Source organism: Corvus hawaiiensis, chromosome 10, assembly GCF_020740725.1.
Source record: "Corvus hawaiiensis isolate bCorHaw1 chromosome 10, bCorHaw1.pri.cur, whole genome shotgun sequence".
In the NCBI taxonomy this organism is placed as follows: Eukaryota; Metazoa; Chordata; class Aves; order Passeriformes; family Corvidae; genus Corvus; species Corvus hawaiiensis.
The window spans coordinates 17,186,252-17,203,117 of NC_063222.1; the positions used below are offsets into that span (position 1 = coordinate 17,186,252).

A 16,866-nucleotide genomic window follows, 5' to 3' on the forward strand; every position below is an offset into this window, starting at 1 on the left:
CTGCATTTCTAAGCTAAGACACTTCAAGAGAGGTTTGAAGTCCTGTGCCAGAAGGGGTAGATGAGAGGAAGCAAACATTACAGCATTGGCAAAGAGCACCAAGAAGCAGGTGTGTAATTTCCGTAGGTAGCTGAATGGTGCCTGTGGGAATTCAGGCTCTCTGAAGAACAAGGAGAGCACAAGCCTGCAAGGATTAAGGTATTATAAAGCTCACCAGGGGTCATGAATGGGGTGATTGCCAAGAATGATCACAGAGGAAACTTAACTTGCGCTTACATGTAACATAACGGGGAGCACTAGGAAAATCATGAGTCATGCCACAACAGCAAGGGGTTTTGTTGACTGTCAAGTTGGAGAATAAACATGCAATCTGAAGTGAGATATGCCTTCTAAAAATCTCACTTAGAGGAAAGTATTATTTAAAGTGTTACATAGTAGATGAGGGAAGAAGAAAATAGGTAAATGTATCTTTCCTTGCTCTTAGGTCAGAAGAACAAAACCCACCAAAATAACAAGTTATTCACTTAGTGCACTGCAGGGAGCTGCCTGCAAGCCCTCACAATCGAGGCATAAGAAGCATAACAAATGTGGCATCCAGTGATGAAGCACCTCAGTCATTCTCAGATATTCACAGCCACTACCACCTGGATGAAACCTCAACACACTGATGTTGTAAGAGGGAATTTGGTGGGGGCTGAAGTCAGGGCAGTTCTTGCCTAGCAATGACTTTGCTATATTGCACTCAGAAAAATGTCTAGGTCTACCTAAAAAAAAAATCACCTAATACAATTGCACCTGCCCCTCCTTTTCTGGATTAAAAAATACTAAAAAATAAAAATAAAAAATTCCTGTGTTATCACTCGCCCCAGCTTTGTTTCCCAAGATGCAGGGTGGTAAGGCATGGATATGTCTTACAGCCTCAGTTGGAGCCCTCATTTCAAGTCACTTTGTATGTGCAAGTCTACAGCCATAAAACATTGGTGTTCATTCAGCAAAACACCCTTTTGCATGTGCAGAACTCTCACAGAGTCTCAATAGATAAGGGTGCAAATGGAAAGCTAAGTAAGAAGACAGGCTCTCAAAAAGGCAAAGTTTATGGTTATCTGCACAAGTTTCACCAAAACACTACAGATCTGTGTATGCTCCAAGCCCTCCCTTGGGTGACTTGCAGTGACAGTTTTCCAAAAAAACGGGCAACATTTCTCAATAAACCAGAACACCAGATGGTAACTGAGAGCAGAAAGACAGGGAAAGGGGAATTACAGTGAAAGTTGGCACTGTTAGCAGATAGAGTTGACCTCCACAACCTTAAAAATGCTCTTACAGGTATTTTTAGCAGGAAATTACCCAGCCTTGTCTTTACCCAAAGTAATACATGCACAAGATACGTTCATCATCCAGGGTGAACTCGGGGCTTGCAGAAGGCATGTCAGAACAGAGTGGGGTCAAGCTCAGGGTAAATCGGGTGGTATAACCAGGTCATTCCAGATCATGCCTCTTCAGGACACCATACTGGAGTGGAGGTCAGATTAGTCCTACACAAGCACACCAATAGTTACCATTCAGGAGCATCACTGGAAGTGCCTTTGAAACCAGCAGGTCATGGCACATTTCAAAGCAGAAGAGGTTTCTATATTGCCTTCCTCTCCTCCTCACCAGAAACCTCAGCCAAGCCACCCCAGTCAGTAGGGAGGCTGAGTCTAGAGGAGGTGCTTCAGCTCAGGATTAAGAGGCAGAAGTGAGAATTGTGGCATGACCGCCTCTGCTCCCTATTTTCTCCATAGGCTGCCTCCTCCCACATCAAACACCTTTAGATTCCTGATTTACTCTTTCAGGGCCTCACTCCAGGGCAACACTTTGGAGCTGGTTTGCTCTCTGAGAAGCTGAATGGTTTCCTGGCAAACCCTGGAGTGGAAGTGAAAGCCAGGCAGGCAGCACAGCTTCACTTCTTACCCTCCACAGCCTTAACCTCAAGGAACTGGTTCTCTTTAGTACGATGCCCATCAAATGTGAGCTGGTGATGCTTCCCTCTGTGTGACCCTTGTTTGCTTGCAGTGAGGCAGCAGCTGAGCTGCTCTACACATTGCCTTGGACCTTTCCCTTTTCTTTCTCTAAGCAAGGATACAGTTGAACCACAGCATCTAATTTTATATCAGTAACAAGCCAAGCAACAGCTGAGCCCCAAAGACAAGCACATAGAAGGGGGAACAAATTGCCTGAGTCAGACTAAAAGCTTCATAAATATTGACTGGTTTTAACAGTCCCCTAAGGAACAGAGAATCTCATTTTATAACTACGTCTTCCTCCCTGTTATGCACTCCCTCCTCTCAGGAAGCTGCAAGGGGAGTTAGTCTCCTGGCTTATGAGCACAATATTTTAATTCTTCTCCGCAGTCAAGTTGCTCTGGCTGGGACTTTGCACCACACATCAGTAGAATATCTCAGCATCTTCCAGTGGTGCTTTAAATAACATTCGGGAGTGGGCTTTGTTCTCTCAAGTTGGCCCCAGCATAGAAGTGACTTGGTTAGAGGAGAAATCAGACATTAAATTTGTAAGGGATGAAGGCTGAAGAGCACAGGATGCATTTCAGTACCTTCTCCTCTGGTTCCTATCAGATAAGGACAGCTGGAGACCCAGAGGAGCAGACAGATGCAATAGGAACATAGACAGAAGAGACAAATGGTAATAAGTCTGCAGTAGTGAAACAGGCAAGAAAGGCAGACACCATGGGAGAAAGAAAGGACTTGGCTACAGAAAATGGCAACAGTTTGTTGTGCAAGTGAATAGACAGAGGAGATAGAGATGTGGTGGGACAGGAGGGAACACTTAGCCACTGCCCAGGATGAGGAGCAGGATGACTCCTGTCTTTCAGACATTGTGTACAAAGCTCACTTCACCCCTGCCATGAGGGCAGCTCTCTTTTGTTGCCTGCTAAATGCTCACCAACTTCTCCCTGATTTGTTGGCACTGTCAAGCCCCCATTCTATCTTTCCCTCTACAAGGCATGCCCACTCCCCATTTCCAAATTTCTTTGTTTTTCCTCACCCTCATCTTATCCTTAAGATCATTCTAATGAAGAAAACAGTGATACTTGAATCTCTCCATATGTACCACGCAGTGTGAAGTCCTTTCTCTACCAGCTGAGGCTACCTACTTGCAGCCAAGTCCCACACTCGGTGCAGAGGTTGTGGGACAGTTCATGTGTGCTTTCTTAAGTACCTTAAGTAAAGGCACTTCCCTAACAGGGCACATCCCTCAGCAGGTTGGTTGCTTTGGGATGAAACAAGCTATGGTTAAGTGGAGACCGTAAGACCGTGACAGTCTGTGGATGCTGATGATGTTCAGCTGAAATACATGATGCATGTGATGTTTTACATGTTCTCAGGAAGCTCTGAAAAAGAGAGAATATTCTTTTTTTCTTTCTCCAAACTCCAAATATACAGCATACAAAGTGGTCTGGAAACCTGCCACTCCAAGCTGGCTCTGGAAAGTAGCCCTTTTATGTTCTCCTCTTTTCAGCAGCTCAACACTGCCTCCTGCATCAAGTCACTCAACCCCCCCACTGAATTCTACCTGTCTGAGGCTTGCTGTGAAACAGCAGGGATTACTACTTTGGGATTAAACTCGGGTTAGGTTATTTGGAGACTGCAATCCCACCTTCATTAGAGCTAAAGGCAAAGCCCAAAGTAACTTCAGAGAAACTGGGATTTTATATAGCATACCTGAAAATCTTAATTGCTGCAAGATCTACCAATCCACCTGGCAGGGAAGAGGAGTCTATGCACAGAGAGAAGCTGAACGTTTCGAGGAAGATGATGTCAGAGAGCAGCAAGGGCCAGCTGTTCCCTAAGGAACAGGGAGCCAAGTGCAGTGATGCTGACAGCAGGGACCCATCCTGAGAGAGGCAAGCAGGTCAGGATCAGAGACTGCAGCCAGGTTCAGTTAAGAGCCCTGGTGTTCAGGGAAGACCATGATGGTGAGGAAGACCCTGGGTCAAGATGGAAATCAATACACTGGTCAGAATAAGGCCTGATGACAGCAGCCAGGGACAAACACAGCTCAGTGAGCACCAGAGAGGTCCACAGAGATGGGACATATCCATGGTCAAGCAGGGAAGCCCACTTGCAGGTCTGCATCGAGATCGATAGGGACCATGGGCAGGCAAAGACATAGCTGAGCTCCAGACCAGCATCCCTCCAGCATAGCTCTAGGAAAAACAGGAGACCAGGTTGAGATTAAATGGGTCTCCTGAGCTGATGGGCAGAGAGGGTGGTGAGGCCCCACCTGAGGATGCTCAGGACCATTAACACCCTCTAGGCACAGACACTCTTACTCATCTCTGTCACAGAGCTGGTGCAGCTGGATTTGGTGGCACCTGCTTTGACCAAGTCTACTCTATTCCTATCCTCTGGGTTGGCTGGGTTTGTTGACCCTTGTCAATTTTCCAGTTTGGTTGTGTTGGGTTACCTGAAGTCTGCATAGCTTTGTGAAGAGAGAAACTTCTGCATGAAGGGACAGACTGGGACCATGGCAGGTAGAGATGGCGCTCACATCTTCATGTTCTTGTTATCCTTGAAGTCCAGACACAAGTGGTCAGTGGATGATTATCAATGACATTATCCGTTATCAGACATTATCAATGAGTGAAGTAATAGAGAGAATATGGAAACTTTGTTGTATTCCTATGGAGAATAAAATACATAAGAACAATATAATGTAGTATTATTTCCAGCACCTGGACTAACGGGGTAAAAGCAAAGGAATTTTCCAGGTGGGAGCCTTAGAGAAGCCAAATACTGCAAATCAATTATCTCCTAACTTCAAAAAATAAAAAAATTCCACTAGTGCTTGGCAGCAACTGCCAGGCATCTGTCCACCAACCCATCCCCTGAAAGCATCCACTCCTCACAGCATCCAGTCATCTTCCTTCTCATATGTAAATGTAGCATGGCAGTTCCCCACCTTCACCAGAGCCATCATCTGAAAGGTCTGGCACACTCTGTACGTGAGTTGCTTTGGGGACTGAACAGTTGCAATGATCCAGAACTGAAGTTTCTCTGCAGTGAAAGAGGAAATCCCAAGAATAGCTCAACTTCCTGAAAGAGCCTGCCAATAGCCCATGAGATCCCATAGCCAAAGGTAGGGAAAAACAGTCCGAGATCTGTGGATTTTGCATAAACTTAGATGAGATGGAGAAACCCACCTTCTGTACCCAGGCAAATTCAATTTCACAGCAGATCTCAAGACAGACTGAGATTTAGCCCTTCAGTATTAAATTAAAATGGACTTGACCTTCCCTTAAGGATGTAGTTTTAAGTCAGAGCTGCTACTGTCCACACTGGACTCCTGTGCAAAGTGATGCTCATCAAGTTATGGACTCTGCTTCATGGGGGCTGCTCACCTCTGAAAAGTTTGAAAGTGGCACCTTAGGGAGACAGAGGTGACTGGAAAAGTGCTCCAGTAGGATGTAGGTGTCCTTCAGTCCAAAGAGAACTTTGTGAAGAAGGTGAGCACTTCAGACAGCTGTTCACTAGTTCATAAGTCTGAGGGAAACTACAAGTTTGGTTAATTTGAACATATTATATCTCCAGGGAAAATTTTGGAATATTTTCTCAGTAGAGAACTCTTCGTTAGTGGAAGCATCACAATCATTTTTATAGGCATATCCTGCAAAAAATCTGAGCCTCTCCCCCTCCATTTTTGTTAATAATTAATCAGATAATACAATATTACAAGGGTTATTAAAAGGCTAGTCATTCAATAACTATCCAAGGCAAAGAACAAGTAGTAGGGAGAGCTGGAGACGAGAAGGCAAAAGCCCAAACATGGAAATGATACTGTCTTTTAGTTAAGATGAAGTGCAGGTACCATCAGATGAAGCTATCTTGGGTAATCTGGCATGACGTGGTGTCAAAAAAGCACACACAGTGAGTCACCAGGAGTGTACGTACAAATCAGAGCTTGCCCTGATCCTCTCCCCCATCCCATCACGGGGGGAGTGAGCTGGCAGCTCTGTGGTTCTTCGTTCCTGGCTGGGCTTAAACCACGACAAGTACAGATGATTCAGTTCTGCAGGAAGAAGAGAAGGAAAGAACAAAGCCTAGCACTGTTACTATTGCAATATTTTCCTTGGTAAGGTTGTTGTGAAAAAGTAGTAGCAGGTCCCTAATCAATAGTGATGGAATAGGCAACAAATGGATGTCAAACCAAAATGTAGTCATGGCCTGAGAAGACATGGAATATATGCAATGAGTCTCAGTACTTTGCTCTAAAATTATAAAACAAGGCTGTGTAGCCAGAACCAGCATCTGACCTTCCACTTCTTTTTTTTCCCCAAGAAAAAAACTGAAGACTCTTGCCCATCCTTGACGTATTCCATATCTACTGCCAAATCTGCACTCCCCCACTCAGACATAATCCCAAAATAGGGTGTGATGCCTTTCCCGTTGACAAAGCCATAAGTCACAGTGAGCAAGACACACTCAACATTCTCCAATCAGTTAAATGAAAAGAGCTCTCCCCCTCTGTTTCCCACCACTTCAGCACTCATTATATCTCACATTAATTAATATAGGCACTAGGAAGTGAGATGATAAATTACAAAACCCCATTAACCTGATTCTGTCCAAACTGGTAAAATATGGCAGCTTGTACATTAGACAAATCTTCCTTGCTAATGTGGGAGTCCTCATGCCTGAACTCTGTTAAAGCAGCAGCCCTGAAAAAGTATTTTTAATGTATATATGTACGGAATGTATATCAACATGCGTGAACAGTGCACGCCTGTGGGAACATCAGAATTCATTAGATCAGTCTGATATGAGATATATTGAACAGGTTCCATCTGACATATGTTACTGGGTTGTTCTGTCCACTCCCAACAGAGTGAATCATATTGACAGGTTGAATTATATCTCAAGAGATATTTTTCTCCCCTCCTCCAAAGGCCATTTGCAATCACGGCACATCCACTGCCTCTTAAAAGTGAGCTCATCTGGCACTGGTTGCATTGAAGTCCTCCTCCGTGCCTGAAGGAAGGATGCTTTTGGGCGCTGGGAACGTGGAGAAGATGTGGTCAGCCCAGCTGTGTCTGGGAGTGCTAACCATCCTGACCATGGCTCTGTGTGTCCCATCTACACATGGAGACCCTTTTTTACTCCAAGGTAAGCTGGAATACAAGCTACATGACACAGGTAGGTGGTTATCTTTCTGCTTTGCTGCTTGCCATGGCCAATGCAATGCTCACTTCTCTGGGAGGGGAAACAAAACGAACCTCCAGCTATACTGAACAGTCTGTTAACATGGGTGCTAGCGAGAGGCTTATTCATATTATCATGAGCTAAAGCTGTCCTTCTGCTCTGCAGCTGGCTGTATGACATGTTCTGCTAATCAGTGAAAATATCAGATCTGGTGAAATCTGGTAAGGGTAGCTTGTTCTCTCCCATAAAAAAATTAAAAAAACCCCCACCAAAATATCAGAGAGCAGCAATTCCAGTATGTACCATATGAGATTTGACAGCTCATAAATGTCAGTAGTACGGTGATGCTGAACTTTTTTTTCTTCACAGAACTTCTTTTCATATGTACTTAACCCATAATTTAAATTAATCTTAACTTGAATTTATACTGCAGGGAAATGTCAATCATTAGTGCTCTTTCTTAAAGAGACTTGGCAGTGGAAAAAAAACCAGAGTCGCTAAATATAGGCTTGAAAATAACATTGCTTTTCAAATTATTTTTCCACTTATATCACCTATTTATTTTTGTAATTACAACCAAAACATTCCCCAGGCCACTCTATGTAAATCCTGCTTCTGTTTAGCTTTTACTCGAGTGTTTATAGTGTTGGGGGTTTTTTTCCCTGTAGCAAATCCCCCAAAACACTAAAAGCAGTTATTTTAAAATTATAACTGTCCTTCATACTTAGGAATGAGGTTTATGGCACTCCATGCTAACTGCAGGTTGCTCTGCTTGCTCCTCCGGGTTTATTTCCAGAGATCACAACCGGGACCAGCGGCTTCAGCCGCAGTGTGAGGCAGGGTTGAGTCTGGCCAAATACTTGGAGCATCCCTTTGGCCAGGATCCCTCAGCTTCTGCAGATTTATGTGACGTTAGCTAATGGAGCTGATTCCCACACACTCTCGAACATCCTTCAGGCTCGTCTGGTACAATGTTTTGTTTCATGTGTATCAAGAATAATTGCATTCATCCCCTCAGAGGGGCTGATGGCCATATGAGACTGCATTGAGCAGAAGTCCTAAAGATCCTGGAAGAAGAGGAAAAAAGCCTGTCTGTATAATTTCTTAGTATTTTCCATGGAATTCTGTAGGTACCTTCTAGGGATTTGTAGGGTCTGTCTGTGGGGCAGGGTTGTTCAGGCCGAAGACTCTTCTGAATGGCCACTCTCCCTATAAAGTCTGGCTCCTGTTCTGTCATTCTCAAATATTAGTGCAACATTCTAGTCTCAGATGACTCTGGAAATTTGTAGAGCAGAGCTGGGAGGATCTCAGAGCCTTCAGAGCGCTGATTAGTCCCATCCCCTGCATCTGCTGGTTTCTGCTGAACCCTTGACCTTCACAACCATTCATTTGAGGGCATAGCCACAACCACTGAAGTAAAACCACTGAGAAAGTGCCCTAAAGGGGCCTCTTAGAGAGGTCCAAATTGCTTTAGGACAGCAGCTTGGGGAGGTTTTTCCTGGAAAAATTCTGCATGGTCTTGCTTTAAGTTCCTCCACACTTGAGCTCTGCTCAGGAAGAATCCTTCAGTACTGCTGGCAGTCAGACAGAGCAGCCCCAAGGCTGAGTGGGGATAAGAAAGGGCTGTGGGGCTGCAGGGCTTTTCAACTGTGGTACCCACACCTCAGCCCTCGTGAGGAGGGACTTCCCACCTCTGTCAGCCCTGAGAAGGTGCGAGGAGTGAGCGGGGGAACACCCGCAGGTTTGAGCAGAGAGGATGTTGTGGGCTCCTGTCTGGCTTTGCAGAGGCACCCACTCCACCCACCTTGCAGAAGAGCTCGGGACTGTGTAAATCAAGCTGATGTGCCCAGCTCTCTGCAGCCAGTCGTGCTGATGAGGCTGCAGTGGAACTGGCTGGCAGCCCAGGGTTGGCAGGGAGGGCTCCCCATCCCACACCCTTCCACTGTGTGGCCCTCACTCCTTGGACATTTTATTCTGTGCTCGCACATCTTCCTTTTCTCCAATCTCCTTCCACCCTGGTGAGTGCTGACAGGAGACATTTTCCTTTCACTTCCTAGCCTTCTTAATTTGATTAAGAGATTAATTGCATCAATTGATTAATTGATTCTTAATTTGATGAGACTGAGAAAGATGTGTTTTGATGTGTTTTATGTGCTGCAGAGAACCGAGTGCTTCCAGAGAGAGAAGACACAAATCACGAGGACACATTGCTGACTCTGCGTCTCAATAAGAAATTCGCATGGCAGAGGCCAGAAAATATTGGTAAGTGAAGGGGAGGGGAGATCTCTGCTTCTTGAATCCGTGTTTGCATGAATGCAAGGAACCTGCTGCTCAGGTTCTTCAGAAATACCAACTGCTCAGAAAGTGGAAGCAGCACCCGGTATGGTGCCTACATGTGATTAATGTCAGATGCTCTCCATCATGGGGCTTCTGGACCTGCTTTTGCAATGCAAAGTAAAGGTGCCAAAAACCACATACCCTAGATCCTCAGACACTCAACATTTTGCTGGGAACATGAGTGTGTACATAAGTAAAACCAAGAAAAGTTTCTGCTGAATCCCTGTGCCCCTGCTGCCCCTAAGATGTTGTGTGCATTGCCCAGGGCATGAACCAGCTTTGGGAGTCACCTCTCTACCCACACCCCACACAGCCCCGTGTGCTTTTGAGAGACAGCTCAGTGTCTTTGAGATGTGCTGAGCATCTTGTGAGCATTTGCAGGGAATTTCACCAAGATTTTCCAGAGAGAGTGGGAGTGAGATCCCTTGGGGTCAGGTGTAGTTTGGGACAAGGGCAGGGGCAGCTCCTGCCTGGGCCTAAGTCCAGCTGGAAGAGGTTGAGAAAACTGGCTTTTCCCACACAGACACTAAAGATGGGCCAGGGGGAGGCTCTTCCTGTCTGTGCTCTGTGAACAGACACCAAATTTAAAAGCCACCCGCCTGTGGCCAAACTCAGACCCGCTGAAGAGAAATTTGGACTTTCCCTGACGTGAGGCACAGCGATCACAAGCACCAAATGGATTACAGGGGTCAGCTATTCCCACAGCCACTGCAGCCAGGGGAGGGTTTCAGCTGGGTGTGGTGGTCTCAGAGCAGGAAGATGCCCTTCCCTGTGAAAACAGCTGAGATGGGGCCCAGCAAAAATATTGTTATGAAAATCCATTTCTCAAACTCAGTGCTCTTCCCCAGACCCTTGTTAATGCAGCAAGGCAGTGGTTAAACAAGCCTGGGACAAATAAATAAACATAAATAAATCAAGCCCTTATACTAACAAAGGCATTCTTCTTGCAAAGGGGATGCATTCAAGAAATAACATTTTTATGATAAGTTTATGGATTATTGCACTTATTACTCCTAGAGGAAAGGCTGCATTTTATGCCAGACAATTGAATATAATGAATCTCTGAGCAGAGCACAGACAGAGGATTTACAGCAGGCAGTTTCTCAAGGCTTCACCCATAAATTAACTTCCTTCTCCCTGTCTGAGTTAATCCGTTCCAAATTTCAACCACTCTTCATTTTCTATTCAGAGCAGTCATTGGCCAAACCTACAGTTTGCAAAAAATCAAGCCAAAACAGGCACTTGAAACTCTGAAAGAGGTAAAAATGTTAATAATAAAAATAGTAATAATAATAATTCTTAAGTGACACTTTTGACTTATAGATGTGTCAGTGTCTGTCTCTACATTATGGGTATGTAAAGACGTACTTAGGAGGAATCTACCTGAGGTCATTGCTGATAGTGCCAGGAGCAGAGCCCACACCACCTGACTCCATCCCCATCCCCATCCCCATCCCCATCCCCATCCCCATCCCCATCCCCATCTCATCTCTCAAATTGAATCCTCGTGTAATGGATTTGATTAGGAATTGCTGCTTTTACTGTTGGATGAATGTCAGAAAATATTCAGGATTTTTCAACAGAACTGTCTCTTTCTTGAAGGAGAAGCCAAGAGGGCAGTCAGCTTTTTCTTGGCACCCTCCTGCTCAGTTTCAAATGTTCCAAAAAAAAAAGCTCAAGTCTGGCAATGTGTCTGTGTGCTGAAGTCTTATCTGAAATCTGAAATCAAGGGGAATTATGTCTTAAATCCCCCTGATGATCCAGACCAATGCCTGCTGCCACGTTAGGAACAGAGAAGAGAAGCAGCTCCAGGGCTGTTTTTTGGCTTGCTTGTGGCGCCCAGCAAAAACATTCTTTAGCTCTTTCCTGGCTCTTCTGCTTATTTTAGTGCATTTTTTCCCAAACTAGCACTTAAAACCAGCTGATCACTCTCCACTCCTCTCCCAGGAGAACTACTGTAGCCAGTCACTCAGCTTTGACTGAGCTCATCTGTCTTATTAAAAAATTAACCGGGTTTGACATCAGTTTGAGGCTGGAATAAGGTACCTCAGTCCTCAAGAGCAGTGAGACTGAAATTCCCCACCCTTGCAGCTTTCCCTATTGCTATTCCAGGCTCTTTTCAGTTCAGCTAGATGTTTTAGATCCTGTTCCTAGGCACCTAACTCTCCCCCCCTTCTGCATGGGATGGATATCTCAGACCAGTTCATTCATCCACCTGCATAGTTTTTTGACAGTAATACAGAACTGATTAGCCTTGAGATCTCTAAGTCTGATCTATGAGGCTGGGCCCCATGCTCACGACAGGTCCTCGTGCTCCCCTAACATTGAGAAGTGTGGAATCCGTGCACTTACTACTATGTGACTTTTCCTGGTGCTCCACTCTGCCAGCCTGGATCTTTGCTGACTTAAAAATCAGTAAGTTATGCTAGGCTAAATTTGTGTCTTCTGACTTCTGCCTGCATGGGTGATGTGAGGATAAACGCGTCTTAAAGGAAGCAATGGGATGTCATATAAAAGCCAGTGGCAGAAAAGTCAGCATTAGAGATTTACAGTTAGCAGGATAAAAATTAAAAATCAGCAAAATACCTGAATTGGTATCACACAGTAAGTGACCTCATTGGGCCAATTCCCCTACGGCCTGGTGAGCAGTAAAGAAGCCTGCCTCATAATGGAGAATTAGGATAAAGTCCCACAGGATTCAGCAGAGAGAACCTGCTTTTCTGTCCATTTCTGCTGTCATTCATTTGAAGATCACTAACAGGAGTTAAATGATAACTAGGTCTTTGCTTGTCGACCCCTGGAGAGGGCAAATGAAGAAAGGGGTTTTAATTTGAGCTTCAGGAAGCAATGCAGATGCTGATGTTACTCTCTCCCCTCTTGCAGACTGGGAGCTGGCAAAGAAATTTGAAGAGCTTGAAGAGGTGAGGAGCAAATGCACAGACACATAGATGCATGCTCTTGCATGAGTAGTTAAACAATTGTGTAAGCCGTCTTTATGCCCCATCCTTCCATCTTTGCATCCTGCTACCCTTCCCCCTGCTGCTATAATGTAAGCATGAATTGAGAGAAGAGCAGCGCAGAACCTGGGCTACACAGCTGCAAAGCTGGAAAAGGTAAAAAGAGGACAGGGCTATAGACTGGTGCAATAAAAGCCTCTGTCACCAGTAAAAGGCTAGTGAAAGCCAAGCCAGGAAAGAATTAAACACCAAAGGAAAGCTCCATAGGAGAAAAGGGAGTGGGAAGAGGAGGTCATGCTGCCTTCCTGGGCACTGTATGAGCTGGCTGCATTAGGTAAAGGTTTGAAGCTGGAGGGAAAGCCACTGCCCACCTAAACCAGAAATTTTTCTGGACTCTTTGCTAGTAAGAGTGGCCCTACTCAAGGTCAGAGCCCTGCTGGGCTGATAGAGCACACACATACAGATAGCATCCCCATCCTACACCTGCTGCCCAGGAATAGGAAAAGGTCAGCAGCAACCTTGGCACGGCTCCCACTGTGCCCCAAACCCTGCGAGCAGTGGAAGTGCTTTTTTCTCCCTCTCAGGCCAGGTCCAGCTGTTCCAGCTGTTTGCATGAATGCTGGAGGTCCTGCTGGGTTCCACATGGCACTTTTCACTTCAGACTGAAAAATCCCAGTGCATCATGCCAGAAGGCTGCCAGGTCCTACGCTAGCCCCTCGCTCCAGTGCTGAGGGACATTAAGCTCTGACTTTATGGGAGCAGCTTTGCCAGAGCAGAAGTCAGGATGATGGCTGTAGATATTCCCAGTGTACAAGAAAAGAGTAGCTACAGATGAAGAAATGCAGTGGACTGTCCACATTATCACCAGGGGAAGGCAGCAAGAACTGTGAGGGAGAGAGAGGAGGGACAACCCAGGGCAATGGAGAAGGGATGCCCTCTGCTGCAGTGTCTGGATGCCTGAAGACCTCCTGTCCCAGCACTGTCTTGACTCTTAGTGCTGCAGTATCCTTCTACACAGCCTCCTCTCCACAGGGACTTACACCTGGGGTGGAGGGAAAGAGCAGGGAGTGCCCACACCACTGCCACCAAACCAGCAGCTTAATGAAGGAGGGTGTGAGGAGCTATGAGTACTCCAAAGGCAGATCCTCCAGGAATGGTCCTGCTCCAGGGAAGACCCTATCCTTCCCAGTGATGCTGTCAGCCAGTCTATGTAGCTCCTTTGTCCTGCACTTCCCAGCACTCTGTGGAGCTCCTCATGATGGGGCCTTTGTTTACTGCTGTGTTTCTGTTTAAACAGCTGGAGAAGTTGAAGGATCAGCTCTCAACTGAGGATGGGCCAGAGGTGGCCTATGCCTTGGAAAGCCTCTCAGCATCCCAGCCCAAAAAACGCGGTAGGTTTTGAATTTGAGCCTTGCAGCCATCCTGTCCACTCTCATTTCCAGGGCTTCCTTTGTGCAACAAAGACAGTCACAGTAAACATCCCCCAAATATGCTGAAAAACAGCTGGTTGGCAGCTTTTCGAGCAGTCCTGGCTCTCTCTTATGGCTGGCTGGTTTAGCAGCTGGGGAGAAGGATTGTGTCCCCAACCTTGTCTTCTGTCGAGGCAGATACACCAGATCTGCAGTCCCAGGACCTCGTGGAGGCAGGCAGTGTCACATACTGCTTTTCACAGAGGAACGTGGGGTTATGTGAGCCATGAGTGCCTGCCCTGGAGTGGGGGAGTTCTGTATGAGCATGTCCCCGCAGTGCACCCCTCACTTTGCTCTGGCCTCAAAGCAACTGCTGGAGGCATAATGAGGCATGTGGACTGCAGGCATTGCCCTCTGCCAAGGTCAGTGCCTCCTCACAGAGAAAAAAGGAGCACTTGTCTACTGCTGTAAAACAGCTACAAGAGATGTGGAAATCAACCAAGAATGCAGGGAACTCAGATCTGGTATGTCCCCCAGCTGGTCTCCAAGCTTTGTCCAGTCTGTATCCAGTGGCTCAGGAGCACATTGCAACAGTGCTCCTGTGAAGCTGCCCCTGACAAGCACATGGACAATGCTGCTCATGCTGGCTTTCAATGGATTCCTCCACAAAGCAGTAGCAGCTGTGAACCAGAAGTCACTGATGACAGATCTGGCCTAAAAACAAAAGAGCTGGTTCTGCCCTTAGCCCACGTGCTCTGTGCATGTGGAAGCTGACAACTGCCAGACAGCCAAGAGAAAATCCCTTTGTGCAAGGCTTGCTTAAGTGCTTAGGTGATCCTTAGGCAATATGCAATTTATAAGCACCCCTGGAGGCTGTCATTAATTTGGCTAATGTAATTCATGCCCCCACCAGTCTGGAAGGTTTAATGTAGATAAAACTACTTCCCTTTGCCAGGTTTAAATCAGATTCTGACTGAATAAGAAATGAAAGCAAGGAATCTTTGTCTTCATCTAAAGTCCTTCCAGTCTGGGAGGAGCTCATGTCTCGGCATGAGCGCTGCTGATTCAGTAGGAGTTTTCTTCCAAGATCCTCCTTTAAAAACCAGGTAGAAATCTCTTCTCATACTTGATAACAGGAAACTTACGTGGGATTCATGCTGGTTGTGATACAGCTACTTTTTCCAACACCAAAATATACATCCTTCCCTAATTTAGTCTTCTTAGAAGATTCTACAGAGTTGAGTGTTGTTTCAAGGGTGGTTGGTAGCAGAGTGGTAGTGACTGGGTTTAAAAACAAGTAAGAACTAGATCCAATCCCTCCAAGTCAGTATTCTGCTCTTCCAGTCAGTCACAGGTGAAAACCCCTGCACACCCCTCTGAAGCAGCAAAACTGCTGACTAGTAGACAGGAAAGAAAAAGCTGGTTCCTGACACTGCTGAAGTAGAACAAAAGGAGCCCTTTTAAATCAAGCAACATGAAGACAACTTTTAGACCCCATGTTTACACTATGAGCAGCTAAAAGAAATACCTTCTAAGAGTGTTGTATGAACTGAAAGCTGGTTATTGAGATGTGTCCTGAAAGCACAATGCTGGCTCCATGCCCCAGCTCTCTCAAGACATGGGTCTTCTGAAACCTTCTGCAGGGCTAGAGTGGGAAGCTGGAAAAAGTCCGTTGTATGCTGACATGTTTCTTTCATATCCCTTCACAGCCTGCTTTTGGAAATACTGCATCTGAAGGCTTGTCAGGACTGGAGGATGAAGATGAGCCCTTCCCCAAACTGCCTTGCTGGGTATTAACGTGTTAAAAGTTTATTCTGTTCTCTCATCGTGCTGCTAATTCGGATGCCATCCTCCATGACTGCACCACAGCCAGGTCTAACGGGGACTGTGACAGGAGCTGGCAGCCCACTGCCACTATCTCCTGTTCCTTCCTTCCAGGTTTAACCTACCATGGTCTTCTACTCAGAAGATGCTTCTCAACTTTCTGTGCTGTTCTGTGCGTGCCATTCAGGCTGCTGCCACTGTACACTCTCCCCCTTCTCACCAGGTCCCCTGAGGCACCAAACACTAACTCAGCTTCCTTGGGCTTGGGGCTCTGCCCACACCTGCAGACGTTGCTCTCACTGGTGTCTGGGTTTCCTGTCGCCTCCTGAGCAGGTCTGTGCTGCCCTGGTGGCCGCTGTTGGGACAGGAAGGCAGGCTGGGTGTGATGCGAAGGGCTCAGGGCTGCCTGCCTCAGCTTGCTGAGCTAGAGCTGCTCCTCGCTGTGTCCCAGAGTGTGCACAGGGGAGGGCAGCCAGAGAGCTCTGGATCCTTTGGATACCATTCCAATAAAGATTTTCTGTTGCACAGAAGCATGCGTTGTTTGCTTTCTCAGCCCCTGCAGGGGCCCGAAGCGCAGCACATTTCCCTTGATGTCGGCTCTTGTTACCTTAATGGTTCATGTGGAGTTCACAATGGAAAAAAGGCTCCCATTAAACACCTAGGGTTTTAATGTGCCTGAGAAACAGACCCTTCCTTTTGGCCAGGATCAGGAATGAGAGCTGGGTTTTTTTCATAGACATGTATGGGATACTGTCCTTATTAGACTGGACCAGACCCACTGGTTTCTACCTACTCATCCCAAAAAGATGTTTTGAGCAGAGATTTTTGGTTCATCTGGCTGGTCAATACAAGTGCTAGCTGGCCTTTTCTACTGCAGAATTATATCTGGCCCTGTCCAAAAGCAAAAGATCACAATCCAGCAGTGATTCCTACATATATTCCTCTCAAGTCACATTACCCACATTTATTTGCAAAAACAAAGGACCTCGTTCTTGAAAATGTAAATTCAAAATAAACCCTGATGTTAACTTTGAGGCTTCCAACAGCATAAATGAGAGCAGGATCTGGTAGCCACTGTGAATGCGTGGAATGATTTTGACTAGCATTGAACTTTCTCTCCAGCTCTGTTAAGCCATGTGT

The 16,866-nt window shown here is 46.1% G+C and overlaps 1 protein-coding gene across 2 annotated transcripts; it reads left to right on the forward strand.

Moving 5' to 3' along the window:
- The first annotated feature begins 6,822 nt into the window (after positions 1-6,822).
- UTS2B (urotensin 2B) lies at positions 6,823-16,256 on the forward strand. Of its 2 annotated transcripts, XR_007205711.1 has the most exons (6): positions 6,823-7,163; positions 9,360-9,461; positions 12,420-12,457; positions 13,791-13,884; positions 15,612-15,692; positions 15,841-16,256. XR_007205711.1 is itself a non-coding variant. In XM_048314477.1 (5 exons), exons 1-5 carry the CDS (start codon positions 7,040-7,042, stop codon positions 15,635-15,637), a joined length of 384 nt encoding a protein of 127 aa, XP_048170434.1. In that variant the 5' UTR covers positions 6,825-7,039; the 3' UTR covers positions 15,638-16,256. The 2 variants fall into 2 exon arrangements, 1 of the variants encoding a protein (XP_048170434.1); XM_048314477.1 differs by having other exon boundaries at positions 6,825-7,163; positions 15,612-16,256.
- The last annotated feature ends 610 nt before the right edge of the window (positions 16,257-16,866 follow it).